Raw genomic sequence first — 19,433 nt, forward strand, 5'->3', positions numbered from 1 at the left:
CCACAGGAAGCTGGGAGCCAGAGCAGTTAGAGATGGAAGGAGAAGAATATGTGCCCAGGCAGACAGCTAGGCTTGTGAGCGTTGGTTTGTGGGAAGGCTAAAGGATGGTGTGGCTCCCTGCTGTGCTATGGCTTATTAACTTCTTTGCTGTTATGATGGATTTGACTTTCTGGTGTCTGAATAAGTGTGTTCCTTCTGTCTTCTATATGGAAAGTCTGTTATATTTTGCAATTGAGCACTATGCCAGCATATTCACAGTCACCATCAGCGCTGTGAATATTGTGTAGGTGCAACAGAGAGCTGTGTGGAAGATAGATTGGAGAGGGGAGGAAGAAAGCAGCAAAACCAATGAGGTTTGTGCAGTGGTTGAGATCAGTGTGATGAGGGCCTGAACTAGAGTGGTGCCCATGTGAGCAGAGAGAAGTTGAAATATTAGGGACAGAAATGATAAGATTTGTCAGGACAATCGGAGTGAAAAAGGAGTCGAGAATAATGCCAATATCGAGAGCCTGGGTGTCTGGAAGGATTGTAGCGCAAAAATAGGGAAGTTTTAGTGTAGGAGAAGGTTGGGGAAAGATAAGGGGTTCTGTTCTGGATTTACTCAATGTGAGATGTATAAAAGCACATCCAGTTTAAGATGTCTAATATGCATCTGGAACTCAGAAGAGACTGGGGCTAGATCTATAGATTTGGGGTTCATTTGTTTATAGATAATCAAACCTATAGGAACTGCTGTCATCCATCTTTTGAATTCCAACTCAAATGAAACCTCTTCCCTGGAGTGTTCCCTGATTTCTTCCCTTCCCCCATTGCCCAAAGTGGTAATGACCTTTCATTCTTGACCTCACAGAACTTTGTTTTTCATTTCATTAATTCATTCATCATGCAATATTGTGTATGCCTAGGTGATACAGTGGATAGAATGCTGGACCTGAAGTCAGAAATATAATCTTCCTGAGTTCAAATCTGGCCTCAAACACTTACTGGTTGTGTGACCCTGGACAGGTCACTTTACCCTGTTTGCATCAGTTCCTAATCTAAAATTAGCTGTAATGACAAGCAAAGTGGTACTTTGCTGCTTGTTTCAGCTATTCAAGTGCCTCTGAGGCTCGCCTTTGATTGTCTCAAAGTCTTTATTGGAAATAGTATATATTATGTTGCCCTTAACTGGCCTAACTCATCACATGGAGCCCACAGTGGGAAGAGCTTGCCAAAAGGAAGGATGGAACAGAGAAAAGCTGGAGCAGAGCTGGGACCAAGCAGAACTGAGAGGGAGAATGCTTGTGATTTCAGCACACTGTAGCACTGTCTGTTAGTCTGTCAGATAAAAGCACAGTCTGTTGTTTTTTGACAGGAGTCCTTAAAGAGGACTTTATTGCTGTTACAGAAGTCCTGGGACTTTACTGTTGATTTATATTTGATTTCACAGACAGAAGTCTTGTCTGTTGATTTATGTTACTTTGTCAGGCAAAAAGTGAATTGAGATGATAATGCCAGCAATGTATGTGAATATTGTTGTAGCTCTGCTAAGCTTTATCTTCGTAGAAACAGAAATTTTGAAGAGCTTGGAGTGGAGCAGTAAGGTGAGGTATGAAACAGTAGCAGAGAGCTGCCTATGTCTGAGTCCAGGCAAGAACTGGGAATGGTCAGCCCATGGAAAAGATTCCCTGGGTTTTGGGAGTTAGTTAAGATGAGAGAAGACTTTGCTTGGGTACTCTGTATTGACTGATGAGATTGTGACTTACTATGACCTAGGGGTGGGTGGTGTTACCCCTCAACGATGATTGGAAATCAGTCTTGAAGTCAAGATGAAAGAAGACTTGACTTGGGTACTCTCTATTGACTAAGGAGATTGTAACTTACTGAGGGATATGTTTTGTTTAAGACTATGTAATGTACCTTAGGAATAAGTTATATTATATTGTTGTGAATGTTGATCTTTAGTTTCTTAAATGTTATGCTTTAATTACTGAATAAATAGAGTTCACTATTAGATCCTTAAAGTTATTCCCAGAAGCAGTTCTCAGAACAGCTGCTAGTGATTGGCTTTACATTAGCTGAAGAAGGAAATGGCAAACCACTCAAGTATGTTTCCCAAGAAAACTCCCAATGCAGTCGTGAATGAGCAGCTAGGTGGCAGAGTGGAGAGAGTGCCAGACCTGAGACAGCTGCTGTGCGACCCTGGTTTTCAAAATTCTTTTTGAGCTCTTTCATGGCCTAAGATCAATTCACGTTTTTCTTGGAGGCTTTGGATGTGGTAGCTTTGACTTTGTTATCATCTTCCGAGTGTGTTTGGATCTTCCTTGTCACCATAGTAACTATGGTTCTATGATCAGAATTGTTTTCTGCTGTTATTCATTTTCCCAGGCTATTTCTTGATTTTTAATTCTTTGTTAAAGTGGGGCTCTTCTTCTTGGCTGAGGGGGGGCCACACTGTCCCAAGCTTTAGGGGTTTTGTGTAACTGTGTTCAGAGATATTTCTAGGGACCAGTAAGTTTTCAGTTCTCTCTGTTGTGGTGGTATGATCTAAGGAGAAGTGCATTCACTACTCTCCTGGACTATGCTCTGGCCTGTGAGTGATCATAAGCACTCTTTTCTGCCCTGGAACTGTGAGGCTGGTCTTCGTTCCACTGTGGTCACAAGCTCTGCTGTGCCAGTGATCCTGCTCACCCAGGGACTGCAACTCAGATTTGAGTGTGGGCAAAACAACAGAGTTCTGCCCCCAATGCCAGTAAGTAGACACTTGTAATCTCCTTCTGATCAGTTGTTTGATTCCCTTACTGTCTGTGGGCTCAAAGCTCCAGAAACAGTTGCCTGCTGACTCAGTGACTCCCAAGGCCTGCTCCTGGTTTGCTGAGGCTGGGTCTATGCTGGCACAGCCTGAGATGGACTGTGCTGTACTCACCAGAATTTGAATCCTGACTGGAATATTTGCTAGGTTTTTGTTTGTTTGTTTGTTTTGCTTTATGGAGGGGGAAGGTAGGGCAGTTGGGGTTAAGTGACTTGCTCAAGGTCACACAGCTAGTTTTTGTGTTGAGTGTCTGAGGCCAGATTTGAACTTGGGTCCTCCTGACTCCAGGGCTGGTGCTCTATTCACTGCGCCGCCCTTATTATTTGCTAGTTTAAGCACAAGTGAGTCACTTCCACCTCTGGGGATCAAAGGAAATCTTGTGTATAAAGTAGTTCATAAACCTTAAAACACTATATTTAATCACAACTATTCTTTTTGGATTCAGTTTTCAGAGGAGGGAGGTTAGGATGAAAAATCCAAACACAAGGCTATGAATCAATATGCCTCTACCCTATGTTTAAGAATCGATTGGTCCAGCCATCATGGGAAGCAATTTCAAACTATGTCTAAAAAGTCACTTAAATATATACCCTTTGACACCTCATTGACATAATTGCTAGGCCTATATCCTCTAGTCACCACAGTCCAGTGTCAGGACAGAATCAACTCTGCAACTTGGATGTTGTTTGAATGCAGAACATAAACTTGCCAAAAGACGGTTTAATGGAGAACTCACACAGGGTAAGCGGTGATCATGGTGGTCAGAAGAAGCAGTGCGAGGCGACGCTCGAGAATTTTGGAACTGACTGGGGAGTGAAAACTTCTCAGAATGTGTCTTAGAATTTGGTGGCATTTTGGACTGTCAGCTTCCCCCTTCCCCCTTCTTTTCTCTCCCTTTCCCTTGCTGTCAATTAGCATTAAGCTCTTAGCCCCTCCCTTCTTTACTTTGGCATTTCCCAAATAAGGATAGGTACATTTGAATTGGCTATCCCCTATTTCCTTGATCTTTGTAAGCCCCCACCCCCTCCCCCTCCCCCTCCCCCCAGCCACTGAGGGGTAGTGGCAGGCTTTCCTGTTATTGGCCATTGGGAAGATTTTTGCTCTGAGACTTGAGCCCACCTCTCAGCGAATGGGAGAAGGGACAGCTGGGGGCAGAGGCGGGGGAGGGGGCTTGACCACATTAGGGTATAAATTCTTGTTCTTTTGTAACAGCCTCCTCTCCCTGATCCATCATGGGGAGGACCGCCCTCTTCTCCCAGGGGAAGAAAATAAAATTTCCTGTTTATATCCTGAGAAATCTTCATGTTCTTGATTAAATTTGAAATGGGGTTTTTCATCCCACAAAACTGTGTGACATGGGAGACACTGGCACAGGATTGCTCAGCATGGCATGCCCATATCAGAGAAGGTGCTGTGCTCTATGAGCAAAGCAGAACTGAAACAACTCAAAGGAAACACAGGATGCATAAATTTGGAGAATCCACCCCAAACGTTCACATGGACTATTTGTCCCCAACCTGGGCTAGAGTATTCTGGGTTCGTGTTGGTCAGATCAGCCATAGTCGGACACACTGAAACTTGACTTTAGCACAGTGATGTCATTCTGGTCCTCTTCAAGAATGAAGGGCAATAAACCAAGGTCTATATATCCCAAAGAAATAAAATAAAAAAGAAAAAGATCCATAGGTATGAAAAAATTTACAGCAAGATCCCAATTAAGGAAAATAACGTATTTCTTGAAGTGGTTGCATGTATCTGAATTTGTGCTATTAAAAGTTGTAATTATGTGATATATGGTGATTGATTCCAATGGAATATGCAGTACAAATTTCAATAATGGAACTACTTTGCTGGATTCATTATTAGCACTTCTCAGAACCTGACACCCTTTTTGAGATGGCAAACTAGAAATGGGAGATTGGGGTGGGATGGAGTGGGGAGGTACATATCAGATGGGGAATAACTGCAAATTATGGTACGCTGAGAAATCACTATCTTTACTTAGCAAAGCAATTTTTAATGAAAGGTGTACAAAGAGCTTTTGAAGAATTGAGAATTAGAACATGTTAGGCACTTTCAAGACTATCTATAAATTAACTATTCTCTGGAGTGGAATCAACAGCAGCATCAACATTAGCTGGGGAGTGAGAGAACCCATCTTCAATTGGACATTTCTCTAGCATCAAATGGGATCATCATAAAATTACAATGCTTCCATTTGGAGTACAGAGTCTGACGTCCAGTTTCAACATCTTCCACGACAAAACTATCAATTTTTATGACAGGAACATCAAATGTCTTATATCTTGCAAATATACCCCAGTCATGATGGCAGCTAGGTTCTGCACAGAATATTTTTCCTCTCTTCTCCATGAACCCAAAACATTTCGGTTTGGGGTGTGGTTCAGTCACAAATGATTTTTTAAATGCATCCCCTATCACAATGTGATGAGTGTCCTAAAGAACAAAGAAGAGAATAATGCACATAAAAGGGAAATGTAAAATAGGAACATGGTCTATAAAGAAACTTGGGTCATACCCATGCAGGGACAGGGAAAAATAGCATTATTACCATGTTACAGAAGTAAATCTAGAAAAGACTATATGTGGAGTCAGAGGACCTTCATTCATCTCCCAGGCTAGCCATTTGCTGCCTGTAAGACAGTGGGCTAATCAATAAACCTTTCTGGGTCTTGGTTTCCTCAACTGTACATCAAAGGAGTTGCTCTACATATCCTCTAAGGTCCCTTCTAGTTCTTAATCCTATGACTTAGTCTAAATATCCTCCAACAGGGAATCCCACCTACAAAGACTGGTGCTAAAATATAAAGAGGAGGGAGAAGAGTTATTTGGAAGATAGATTGCCTTCTAGAACTTAGGACTAAAACTCTCAAATTCTTAGATATCTGTGTGGCCTGAATCCACCTAAAGCCACATAGATCTGTCTAATAATCTAAGAGAATAATAACAATAATCTAATAATAGTCCAAGAGAATAATAATCTAAGAGAAATGATGAAAAATGAATGTGCATCTGAGTATATAACATCCTATAGGGAATCACAGAGAAGCAAAATAAAGAGAAATGCTAAAATTTTTGTGACAAAACTATACAAAAATAGTTGTACAGTCATTCAATTAAAATTTGATCCATTTATTAAAATTTTCGTTTTAAATCAAATTGTTGCAAAGAAACTATTTTGTAGACACAAAGGCCAATATGATTATAGAATTTAGAAAGATGGGAAGAGTAAGTTATAAATGAAAAAGCTTGAATATTCTCAAATTCGCATAAGCACCTTTATTATTTACAGGAGTGCTGCTGCTCTCAGAGGGCTTCCTTGCTTTGCAAGCCTTCCTGGGTTTTCATTACTATGGTATTTAGGCCCAACCCCATATTCTCCTTAATTAGAATGCTATCTAGTTATATTCCATTATTTTATAGATGAGGAAATTGAGGCCCAAAGAAGTAGTTTGTCAGTGTTAAATAAGTTACCCAGCATAATTTTTCTTTATTACTTTTATTCACCAGTAGTTAGAATGATTTTGGATTCCAACTTGCTAAGCATTACCATGACACTTTTGGATGCAGAAGGAAACCTCACTCAACACAGATGATACAGTGTTTAAAATACTTTAGCAATCCATAGGGAGAGTGCGGACCTTCCTTTTATTAATGCACATCTCAACCCCTCCCACAGGGCAAGTGGGAGCTAGGACTAGAAGCTAGTCTTTGAAAGCTGAAAAATATCACTTTTAAAGCCAACCGAAGGATGAGCCTCCAATGACCCAGTTCACATCCAAAACTTTTTCAAATAGGTAAAATGGCAGGCCTTGCACTGCTGACATGGCCTTCCCTGGAGGATTAAAAAAAAAAACCAACTTCTCTGGGGCAGCTAGGTGGTGCAGTGAATAGAGCACCAGCCCTGGAGTCAAAAGAACCTGAGTTCAAATCTGGCTGGCCTCGGACACTTCACACTTACTAGCAATGTGACCTTGGGCAAGTCACTTAACCCCAAATGCCCTGCTTTCCCCCTCCAAAAAGAAAAAAAAAGCAAAAAAATCCCCGAACTTCTCTTTTCATTAGGGATATGGGGGATGGTGGGTGTAGATATGCTGTCAGACACTCTTAATAGGCTGTCTGGTCTCCCTTCCCCCTTTTTAGTCTATACCAAGAGAAGTCTTGCTGGACAGAAGGGTGGTGAGTTTTACATTCAGAAACTTAAAAACAAAAGATTTAACTATGCAGCTTCCTACATATATATCAGGTACCTTGCTACTAAAAGGTTTATAAAAATTAAACCAAAGTAGACAAATAGGAAAGATAGTATTCTTGCTATAAATATGCTAAAATATATGAGCATTTCCCCAAGAGATAAGTGGATAAGGGATATGAACCAACAGCTTTCAGAATAAAAATTCTGAATGACCAATATCCATATGAAAAAATATTTCAAATCATTAATTAGAAAATTGCAAATTAAAATAACTGTTTTCACCTTATACTGATCAAATTGGCTAAGATGACAAAAACTTTTAATTTTTAAATATATATTAACTTTTTTTTCTTCAAATAGAATAACGAGCTATTAAAAACTTGGAAACAAAGCAAAAGTTACATTATAGTTACAAACAAATAGAATCATTAGGTACATCAGACCTACTACTCTTTGAAACTGAAAATATTGGAGGGGAAATAAAAAGACAGACACTGTTGGTAGAGCTGTTAATTCATCTAACTAACTATTCTAGAAATCACTCGATTGTTCAAAACCCTTTGATCCAGTGATCTCAATACTGGACAAATGCCATAAGAAGGTTAAACACAGAAATAAAGGTTGCAAAAATACAAAAATATTTATAACTACACCTTTATAGTAGCAAAAAACAAAGTGAGTGACCCTTGATTGGGGATAGCTGAACAAATTATGGTAGATGAATGTAATGGGAGAGAAATATACTGTAAGAAATCATAACTATGAGAAATTCATAAAACGTGGGAAGACCTACATGAAGACCTGAAGCAAGAAAAGATGCAGGGCCAGAGCAAGATACACAAAGTCCATAGTAACATACATGAAAATCACAATGAAAGGCAAAGGGATTCTGATTAATTGCAATGGTCAGTCTCGATCATGATGAAACCCAGTTCCCTCCTCTCAGCAGAGAGGTGATGCACAGTTAGGTGGTGTCGGAGTGCTTAGAGTGTCGGGCCTGGACTCAGGAAGATCTGAGTTCAAATCCAGCTTCAGACATTTACAAGCTGTGTGACCCTGAGCAAGTCTCTTCACCCTGTCTGCCTCACTTTCCTCATCTATAAGATGAGCTGAAGAAGGAACGGCAAACCATTCTAGTATCTTTGCCAAGAAAAACCCAAATGGGGCCATAAAGAGTTGGACATGACTGAAACAGGGCCCGAGAGTAGCATCTCCCTCACAAGAGCTGCTGTGAGGTTCAAGTAAAATAATAATTGTAAAGTGCTTAACACAGTGACTGACATAGTAAATGCTATGTAAATGTTAGCTATTTATATGCTTATTATACAGTCAGTCATGGTCACTGTATTGCAGTTTATGCTTACCTGCTTTTTTTGTGATACAAGGGACAATTCAGTAGGTGTTTAGGAGAATTGAAAAGGTCAGGAAATTACTGTTACATAAAAATAAAAGTCAATAGAACATAAAAGCATTTTTAAATAAATGAGCATGGTCAGGCTTTAACTGACTACTGAAATAGTAATGGGGACAAATTAGTGAAATGTTGCTTACCTCTACCACTCTGATGTCAGCTGTATGACATGCAAAGACTTTGCATTTTCTACAAAGGAGTCTTTTCTTGCTCTCCTCCAGTTGTGGTTTAGGTGCTATTATATTATCTCGGACAGCTTTTTCTTGAAGTTGCAAATAATGGATCTAAGGAAAACCAAAGCATTGTTTAAATACATATTAGTCCTCAAGATAACTGAATAGCCCTATTCAGCAATGGCATTGGAAAAGATAAGGCCAGGTAGCAGTCTGGCTAGACAAAACAGTCTTAGCACATAGTATGTGCTTAATAAATGCTTACTGATGGGGCCTGTGTCATGGGAGAAAGAAGTGATCAGGCTCAATATTCCTGTCCCTGGTGACACATTTGGCATTTCACAGTCCTGCTATGGCCCTCCAGGTCTGCACATCCATCTTCTAACTCAGCTTTGGAGGAATACTGAATGCTCACAGCCTATACCCTTATTAAGATTGTACAATTTTGCGTACTCCACCTCTTCTGTTGTGCTAAGGATAAAGGGATGGCAATGTCTGGTTCAATGCCTGTATTCCTAGTTTATTGACCAGATTGAAATAAATCAGAGATCTGAGACCAGAGATCAGAGACTCTATTAGATTAGGAGTCAGAGGATTCATTAAAAGCATAATTAGGATTCCATGCAAATTCTACAGAGAAAGTCAACCCGAGAAAGATGGAAAGCTCTCCAGAATTAAATTGTGAAAATAAAAAGATCACTCTTTTTAAACCATCTGAGGAGCTGGGGACATTTAACCAAATAGAAGGTTAGATGTAAAGGGGCCATGGCTGCTATTTTCAAGTAGCTCAAAGGCTACAAAGCAGGATTCTGATTGGTCTCAAAACCAGAACTAGGAGCAATGAATATAAGATGCAAATAGATATACAGGCTTATTGTAAAGAAAAAACTTATTGATAATTACAATTATCCAAAAGTGAAATGGGGTGGCTTAAGAAGTACTGGGTTTCGCCACACTAGGAGGAAAAGCTGGATAGCCACTTCCTGGGTACAATGTAAGATGGACTCTTGTTCATGTTGAAGTGGACAACTGAGTAAAACAGGACAGCAATGCCAATTACAATTTAATAGGAGTGTTTATTAGCTGGGCCAGTTGGCAACTGCCTCCCAAGTAGGGAAGAAAGCATTGAGCCTTCTGCAGAGCAAATTTTTATAGAACGAGACGTTGCTAACAACAAAGTATGATTCCAAGGGAGTGTGATGCCATTCCTAGCAAAGCCTTGATTACCTAGCAAAGCCCTGGTTACAAACAACGCTTTGGGCCATTTCTAGCAACACAGGTGGAAATTCCCCTAACTAGTATGGCCTAACAGGTGCTTTCCAGAGACCCTGGTAGGGGCCCCTTCTTGCAGGTACTGGGAGGGGGCTTAGGTGTATAATTTCTGGTGGACACTTCAATGTAAGGCCTCTGAGTCTTTCCCAATTCTGAGATTCTGTAATTATGGGAATCCCAGTTCTGCTACTGACTACCTAGATTACTTTGGGTAAATCCATTCACCTCTCCAAGTCTTAATATCCCCAACTGTAAAAGGAGGGGATGAAATGAGATGATCTCCAAGGTCACTTTCTTTCTTTCTTTTTTTTTTAGATAAAATATGCAGAACAAAGTCTACTAGATTTTAATTATTTCCCTTGCCCCCTGCAATCTAGTTCTATAAATAAGTAATTGGCTGTAGTCAACTGCACTTTGAGGAGTCATTCAGACCAATTTTGGGACCATACTGAATAGGTCTTCCTGCATTAGAAAGATTCAAGCTTTGCACAAATATTTAACGAAACAATCACTACCTCCCCAGGAATATCATTCTCAACAGAATTGTAAATGGATGACATCTTTCCTATGTCAAGTGCAAGGTGGATGGGAAGAAAGAAAAGTCTAAGATACTCTCTCTACATAACAGTGGGTTTACTAGGGAAAGCAACTTTGCTCAGATGAAAAGGGAGCTTTAGAACCTTGTAGGAGTCAACACATTTGTGTCTCTTGGTTTGATGTTGTGGGTTCATGGCGGTTGTTTCTTTCCTTCCATCACTGGACGGTCCATCTTAGGTGGCTTGAAGGCTACTGGGTCTTCTGCAAATCTAGTAGCCTGAACGCAAATGAACTCCATTGGTGATGGCTTCTGAGTACCTCTGTAAGACTGGACACTGAAACCCGAGTTGGATTTTTGAAGGATTCTTGGTCCAAAAAGGTTTCGTTTTTCAGATGATGGTTTATCTCTGTCTCCATTTCAAAAGTCCATGCTGCTGACATCTAGGCCAGGTAAGCAAGTAGAAGATACAAAGCCACCTTCTGCCCTCATTCTATGACCCAGGGTCCTCTACTGTGTCTAGAAGGTAACGTTTGATTCCAAGTGATGATAATAATGATGACAGTTTGTCTTTAATGTCAATACACTAAAATGTCACTATATGGCAATAAAACTACATGGAAAAGGAGTTTCCCCTGAGTAAAATCAAAAAAAGGTAGCAAGGATTTCTTTGATTGAAAATAATAATTTTTAAAGTGCATATGTTTCCAAATTTTAGGGAGGCTTTTTAAATGTTAGAATTTGTTATGAAGAACACTTTATAAAAAAAATATATTTCCCTCTACCGCAAAAAGACTAATCCTTCCAACTCCAGGAGCTCTTTGCTTCTCAGTGCTTCTCTAAGCATCAAGACCTCATTTTTGAAGCAACAAGAGTGCTGATATTCATTTCCTGAGGAAGGGAGTATCTCAATGGTCAAAAGAGCACTGACTTTTGAGACCGAGGATGCCCAGATGAAAGGTAGAACAACTGTGCCCCAGAGGTCAAGCCAGTATTCAGTTATTCACAATTTTACCTGGATCTACTTAAATGTTATGGTGGGAGGGGGTCAGAGGCAAGATGGCATAGTAGAAACAGGACTTCTGAGCAGCTCCTGCTCCCACCTCCTCCAATTCATGTAAAAAAAATGACTCTAAACAAACTTTAGAGCTACAGAACCCACAAAATGACAGAGAGAAGCTAACTTCCCACTAAAGACAGCTTGGCAGGCCAGTAGAAAGGGGCAAGCACAGCACTCTGGGAGCTGAGCCTAGATCCACAGGAGGCTGAGCCCGAGGTTTTACCATCAGGGCGGCCACAACCAGCCACTGGCTGGAGAGATTTCAGATCACCAGCAGCTGTGGCAGCTTCCAGAATTATCAACCCATAGATGCTAAGGACAAAGTAAGAGGGTGGAGGTCCCGGGGTACGTGACCAGTTTGCCAGAGCATGTGGAGGATTCAGAAAGGGCACCCAACTAATAGCTCCAGCAGCTGTGAAAACCCTAGTGATTGGGACAAAGCTCTCCTCCCTAGCAGCAGAGTTCTACTGTGGCAAAAAGCTCAAAAGTCAAGTAATTGAATGGCAATATGAGCAAGTAAAGGAAGCAAAGCAAGCAAGTATAGCAACCCAACATTAGACTCCTATTTTGGGGACAAAAAGAATCAAAGCACGGACAGGAGGAAGACAGTTAAGTCAGAACTCCTGCACCAAAAGCTTCCAAGAAAAATATGAGTTGGTTACAGGCCATAGAGGAGCTTAAGAAGGATTTTGAAAACCAAATAAGAAAAGTGGAGGAAAAATTGGGAAGAGAAATGAGAATGATGCAAGAAAAGTATGAAATGAAAGGCAGCAACCTGACTGAAGAAAATAACACCTTAAAAAATAGTTATCTCAAATTGCAAAAGAGGTTCAAAGATGCAATGAGGAGAAGAATGCCTTAAAAAGCCAAATTTGCTAGATGGAAAAAGAATCTCAAAAGCTCACTGAAGAGAATCATTCCTTCAGAATTAGATTGGAGCAAATGGAAGATAGTGACTTTATGAGAAATCAAGATACTATTAAACAGATCCAAACAAATGAAAAAATAGAAAGCAATGTGAAATATCTCACTGGAAGAACCACTGACCTGGAAAATAGATTCAGGAGAGATAATTTAAAAATTATTGGACTACCTGAAAGCCATGATCAAAAGAAGAACCTAGATATCATCCTTCAAGAAAGTCTCAAGGAAAATTGCCCTGATGTTTTAGAACCAGAGGGAAAATAGAGGTTGAAAGAATCCACAAATCACCTCCTATAAAAGATCCCCCCCCCCCAAAAAAAAACTCCTAGGAATATTATAGCCAGGTTCCGGAGTTCCTAGATTAAGGAGAAAATGTTATAAGCAGCCAGGAAGAAACAATTTGAATATTGTGGAAACACAATCAGGACAACACAGGATCTGGCAGCTTCTGCACTGAGGGATCAAAGGGCTTCGAATATGATATTCCAGAGGTAAAAGCAGCTGGGATTAAAACCAAGAATCACTTACCCAGCAAAACTGAATATCCTGTTTCAGGGGAAAATATGGTCATTCAATGGAATAAAGGAGCATTCTTGATGAAAAAACCAGAGATGAATAGAAAATCTGACATTCAGATACAAGAAGCAAGAGAAGCATGAGAAGGTAAACAAGGAAAAGAAATCATAAGGAACTTATCAAAGTGGAACTATTAACATTCCTACATGGAAAAAATAATTGTAACTTACAAAACTTGTCTTAGTATGAGAACAGTTGAGGGAATAGACACATATGTGTGTGTACATACATATGTATGTCTACATAGGAGGGTATATGGCCATATGAATACATATGTGAGCATGCGTATATGTGTGTACAGGCATACACAGACAGGGGCACAGGACCAATAGAATGAGAAGGGATGATACCTAAAAGGTGAAATTAAGAGGCGAGACAGGAATATAATGAGAGGAGATCGGGAGAGACAGAGTGGGATTAATTATCTCATATAGTAGAGGCAAGGGAAAACTGTTACAATGGAGGGGAAAAACAGGAAGGCAAAAGGGAATGAGTCAACCTTCAATTCTCATTTAATTGGGCTTAGGTAGGGAATGAGATACAAACTAAATAGGGTATCTCACCTACAGGAGAGTAGTGGGGAAGGGTATGAGAGGGGGGATGATGGAAGAAATGGCAGGCTGGGGGGGAAGTTGGAAGCACCCACTTTTGAAAAGGGACAGCATCAAAGTAGAGAATAGAACAAGTGGGGGTGGGATAGGATGGAAAGAAATATATTCAGTGTTTTGCAATATATCTACTATAGAAATATTTTGCCTAGCTACACATGTGCAACGTATATTGAATTGCTTATCTTTCCAGTAAGGGTGTGTGACGACAGAGGAAGGGAAAGAATCTGGAATTCAAAGTTTTAAAATCAAATGTTTAAAATATATACATATATACATATATATATTATCATTTTACATGTAAATGGGAAATAGGATATACAGGCACTGGGGCATAGAGATCCACTGTGCCCTACTGGAAAGTCAGAGGAGATATGGGGGAAGACATGGGAAAGAGCAGACTGGGGGAGGGGACATTCAGTGGGATTGCTGTTTTGGGGTTGTGGGTAGGGGAAAAATGGGGACAAAATTTGTAACTCAAAATCCTGTGGAAATGAATTATGTAAACTAAAAAAATAAAAAAAGAGAAAAAAAGTTATGGTGGGAGAAATTAGCCCGTGAGTGTATGAAATGAAGTATGAATGATTCTGTCTGAAAGAGACAAAGAGTGTTGAAAGAGAAGTGAAATTATTCTCTACCAAAAAAACCTGTAAGTAGTGAGGGCCTGAAATTCCTTCACACCCTCAAACACACACACACACACACACACACACACACACACACACACTTAATCATATATAAAACAAGGAAGTAGAACATGATGTCAGTGAGAATTTCCTGCTCTAATATTCTGTGGGCTAGCCAGTGCGCCCCCAAGAAGGAGTTAAGTGTCTTTCTAGGGATTCTTTGAATGAAATTTCACAGACACTCAGAAGAAATATTTTTTATTAGATTGCTCCGAGGTATTTTCATAGGTCTAAAGAGGCATTGGCTGTTTAAGCAGAAGTCATGAGACACTTAAAACACAGTGATTATTCAAGTTTGTCTTCATGATAGACAAGGAAGGCCCTAGTCTGGGTAGATACAGACACTCTGGCTTTGGGGGAAGATGATTTCAAAGTTCAGAGGCAAAATAAGAATTGTTCTTTTCTCATTATGCAAATTCTATAGGGAAGGTCAATCTAAGAGGAGTAGCATGCTATTATTTCCCAAGAAAGTTAGTATGGTGTAATGGATAGATTGCTGGATTTGCAGCCAGTCATTCATCCACAGCTTCATAACATGGTCATACTTCCCCTTAGTGACAAATAGGTCTAATCTTTCCCTCATTATTCTCTTTTCCCCACTCCTTTCTTCTTCAGTCCAATCTATCTAACCACTCATCAATCAATATAATATAACTCGGAAGATATCAGTTACTCTTTGGCCTATGTGATAAACTCCAAAAGCCTTAGCTGGACATTTTCCCCAACTCTAGAAAACAAAGGTTAATACCTTCAATTTTAATACTTTTAATACCTTAAATAAGGAGGTAATAGAAGAAAGATCCTTGTAGCTTCATCAGGACCACGATCACCTGTGTTTAATCTGGGCTAGTTCTTGCCCAGATCTTTATCGCCTCAACCACTAGCCAGAGAAGAAAACTCACCTTTCTTATAAATACTTCTTCATTCCATGTCTGTATTTCTTCTATGGCATCATTCATCATTTTTTCTTTATATATATTGGCTTGTTCTTTTTCAATTACTTCTTCTTTACTGGACAGAAGGAAGCATTTGCTCCCTCTTGCCCTTCCACGACCTGTAAGATGGGATATGCCATTTGTTATGTTTTCAGGCTTTAAAGCCGGAGTGCCATCAGAAAAGACGAAAACAAAGAACAATGCCTATAGGTTTCTTTTGCTTATGGGGCAAACAAGCTCCCTATTTCCAGTTTGGGAAAATAAAAAATTCTTAGTGTGGCCTTTCAGGACCACCACAATATGGCTCCAACCTACCTTTCTAACCTTGCTTCCCATTCCAGCCAAACTAAACCACCAGCTGTTCTCATCTTCTACTGCTTGTCTGGGCTACTTCCTAAGCCTGGAATGAACTTGTCCCTCATCTCCACTTTTCTTTTTTTCTTCCATCTTTTCCAGTGGTATCAGTATTCAGGGTTCATAGTGTTCTTTCCCCCCTCAAGTATTCCTAGAATGTGATGTCTGGATAGCTCCTTTGCTCCCATCACTGAGTATCTTGTATTTTTCTTATCTGTGTGTAAGTGTGTGTGTGTGTATTTCCTCTAGAATTTTATATGCATATATGTAAGCATATACGTATATATTTATACATAGGAAACAGAAATTTATACATATATTTATAAATATAAATATATATTCACACATATACACATAGAGAGGTATGCATATATTCACATATATATATATACACACACACACACAACCTATATAAATTCACACACATATACACATGGAGATTTACATATGCAAATATTCATATATACACACACATACATGTTATATCTCCCTTACTAAAATACTAGTTCCTATAACGTCAGCAGGAAATGTGGCATGTTTTAGGAGGTGGCCAGGTGATACAATGGATGGCAAGGCAGGCCTGGAGTAAGGAGGACCTGAGTTCAAATCTGTCCTCATGCACTTACTAATAATATGTCGTGACCCTGGGCAAGTCACCCATTTTCTGTTTGCCTCAGTTCTCTCAATTATAAAATAAGGACAACAATAATAATACTGCCTACCTCCCATGCTGTTGTCAGGATTAAGTGAGATAATAGTTGTAAAGCATTTAGCAAAGTGTGCTATATAAAGGCTTGTTCCCTTCTTCTCCACCTTTTATCTCTATTTCTACCACAGTACTTAATTGTTTCTGGGTTGGTTTGTTGCAGGGGCGGGGAAGTTGGGGAGCTAAACAGTCCAGATTACATAATATTTAATTTCATTAGTGTGGGCTATCTTCCTCTACCAATGCAGAACATTACCTTCCCTGCATCTTACCTCTTAGATAGTTCTAGGAGGCCCTGAGATAAAAGTCTTGCTCTGTGGTCACCTAGCCAGAATTTGTCAGCCAAGGTCTTCCTAACTCTGAGGTGTGTTCTCCACCACTATTACATGCTGCCTCTCAGTACTGACACATGGCAGACACTCCATGGCAGCACAGGATATGGGGAAGAAGACGCATTTGTTTGTCCATTTAATTATTTATTTGCTTTCTTCCTTTCTTTCTTTACAGCTTCATCATTTAACATCTATGTGATCCTGAGGAATTCCCTTAACCACTGTAGGTTTCAGTTTTCTCATATGTAACGAACGTGCAGTGGTAAAATTAGATAATTTCTGAGGTCCTTTCCAGCTTTAAATCCAATGAACTTCCTAACAATTAAAGCTGCTTTAAAAATGGAATGAGTTGCCGGATGATGTACTGACCTTTCCACTTGAGATATTTTAGCAGAGCCAGAATTATCATCTGTCAGGGATGTAGAAAGAACTTATGTTTCCTAAGAAGATGGACTGGTTAGCATTTTCCAACTCATACCATAATTAAACTATGTGTTGTCACATACAACCCTGTCTCTTAACCTTTAGCCTAGGTGCCGTGGTTCCCTATGGCTCAGAAGGCAGGGGCAGGAGCTAGAGTGAAATGTGGAGCATGACACAGGAAAAATCAAATAAAACACATTTACTAATTATTTATTTTGTGCTAAGTACTAGGGATACAAAAATAGGCAAGAGAAACAAGAGATGAGTCAGGGTTTTTTCTTTTTCATTTCATAAACGGCTCCCGGTTTCCACCTTCCCCAATTCATGTAAAAGGGAACTCTAAACAAATTTTGGAGCTACACAACCCACAACATGACACAGAGAAGCTAACCTCCCGCTGAGGACAGCCCAGCAGGCCAGCAGGAATCGGCCAACCAGCTCTCTGGGAGCCAAGCCCAGCTGCACACCGAGGTTTTAGCCCCAGGGTGGGCCTGACCAGCCTCCAGCTGGAGGGACTCTAGATCACCTGCAGCTGTGGTCCTTTCCAGATTTATCAACACATAAATTTGAAGGACAAAGTGAGAGGCCAGTGCAGTCTGGACTTTGGGACACAGTAGTTGGTAGTGCCTCATGAGGGCTGCGGTACAACCGCCACTGCCACGTGGCAGCTTCAGCTCCTGGCCTGGAGAGTGTAGGGGGACCAAGCAACCAGTCTGAGGGGTAATCGCTCTTGCTTTAACCTGCTTGGATCTGGATTGCAGTCTAGGGTGGAGATCCTGGAGTGTGTGTCCAGCTTGCCAGAGGGTGTGGAGACCTCAGAGAGGGTACCCATCTAATACTTCTGGCAGCTGAGAAAATCCCAGCATTTGGGATGGAAGCTCCCCTGTCTGATGGCAGAGTCCTACTGTGGCAAAAAGCCCAAAAGTCAAGTAATTGAGTGGCAACATGCCCAGGCAAAGGAAACAAAGCAAACAGAAGAACCCAACATTAGAATCCTATTTTGGGGAAAAAAGGATCAAAGTATGGAATAGGAGGAAGACAGTGAAGTTAGAACTCCCGCACCAAAACCATCAAAGGAAAATACGAGCTGGTTACAATCCATAGAGGACCTTATGAAGCAAATAAGAGAAGTGGAAGAAAAATTGGGAAGAGAAATGAGAACAATGCAAGAAAATTATGAAATGAGAGTCAACAGCCTGACTGAGGAAAATAACACCTTAAAAAACAGACTAACTCAAATGACAAAAGAGGCTCAAAAAGGCAATGAGGAGAAGAATGCCTTAAAAAGCCAAATTTACTAGATGGAAAAAGAATCTTAAAAGCTCAATGAGGAGAATCATTCCTTTAGAATTAGATTGGAGCAAATGGAAGCTAATGACTTTATGAGAAATCAAAATGCCATTAAACAGATCCAAACAAATGAAAAAATAGAAGGCAATGTGAAATATCTCATGGGAAAAACAACTGACCTGGAAAATAGATCCAGGAGAGATAATTTAAAAATTATTGGACTACTTAAAAGCCATGATCAAAGAAAGAACCTAGAAATCATCCTCCAAGAAATTCTCAAGGAAAACTGCCCTGATGTTTTAGAACCAGAGGGCAAAAGATCCCCCAAAGAAAACTCATAGGAATATTACATCCAGGTTCTGAAATTCCCAGATCAAGGAGAGAATATTATAAGCATTCAGGAAGAAACAATTTGAATATTGTGGAAACACAAACAGGATAACTCAGGATCTGGCAGCTTCTACACTGAGGGATAGAAGGGCTTGGAATATGACATTCTGGAAGGCAAAGGAGCTAGAATTAAAGCCAAGAATCACCTACCCAGCAAAACTGAGTATCATATTTCAGGGGAAAATATGTTCATTCAGTGGAATAGAGGACTTTCAAGCATTCTTGATGAAAAAACCAGAGTTGAATAGAAAATTTGACATTCAGATACAAGAAGCAAGAGAAGCATGAAAAGGTAAACAGGGGAAAGAAACCATAAAGAACTTATCAAAGTGGAACTATTAACATTCCTACATGGAAAAACGATAATTGTAACTGATGAAACTTTTCTCAGTATGAAAATAGTTGAAGGGAATATATATATATAATATATAATATCAGAGAGTATATGGGCATATGAACACATATGTGAATATGTGTATATATGTTTACAGGTTGACATATATAGAAGGCGCAGGACCAATTTATCAGGAAGGGATGATACTTAAAAGGTGAAATTAAGAGGTGAGAGGGCAATATCATGAGAGGAGATGAGGAGACACAGAATGGGGTAAACTATCCCATATAGAAGAGGCAAGGGAAAAATGGTTGCAATGGAGGGGAAGAATAGGAAGGGAAAAGGGAATGGGTCAACCTTATTCTCATTGAATTTGGCTTGGGGAGGGAATGAAATACACACTAAATAGAATATCTC

General features: G+C 40.0%; 1 protein-coding gene across 3 annotated transcripts in view; it reads right to left on the reverse strand.

The window, feature by feature from the left end:
* Nucleotides 1–4,787: 4,787 nt before the first annotated feature.
* RIGI (RNA sensor RIG-I) overlaps nucleotides 4,788–19,433 on the reverse strand; it is a 121,430-nt gene continuing 106,784 nt past the window's right edge. For all 3 annotated transcript variants that reach the window (XM_069090559.1, XM_069090554.1, XM_069090555.1), the window contains exons 16-18: nucleotides 15,155–15,306; nucleotides 8,559–8,702; nucleotides 4,788–5,248 (exon numbers count right to left, since the gene is read on the reverse strand). In XM_069090559.1, the coding sequence (XP_068946660.1) occupies nucleotides 4,952–5,248; nucleotides 8,559–8,702; nucleotides 15,155–15,306 (593 nt within the window). In that variant the 3' untranslated portion in view covers nucleotides 4,788–4,951. The remainder of the gene's footprint in view (nucleotides 5,249–8,558; nucleotides 8,703–15,154; nucleotides 15,307–19,433) is intronic.

This window comes from Petaurus breviceps, unplaced genomic scaffold (genome assembly GCF_028583685.1).
Source record: "Petaurus breviceps papuanus isolate PSGF00001 unplaced genomic scaffold, PetGlider_PUasm1.0 125, whole genome shotgun sequence".
In the NCBI taxonomy this organism is placed as follows: domain Eukaryota; kingdom Metazoa; phylum Chordata; class Mammalia; order Diprotodontia; family Petauridae; genus Petaurus; species Petaurus breviceps.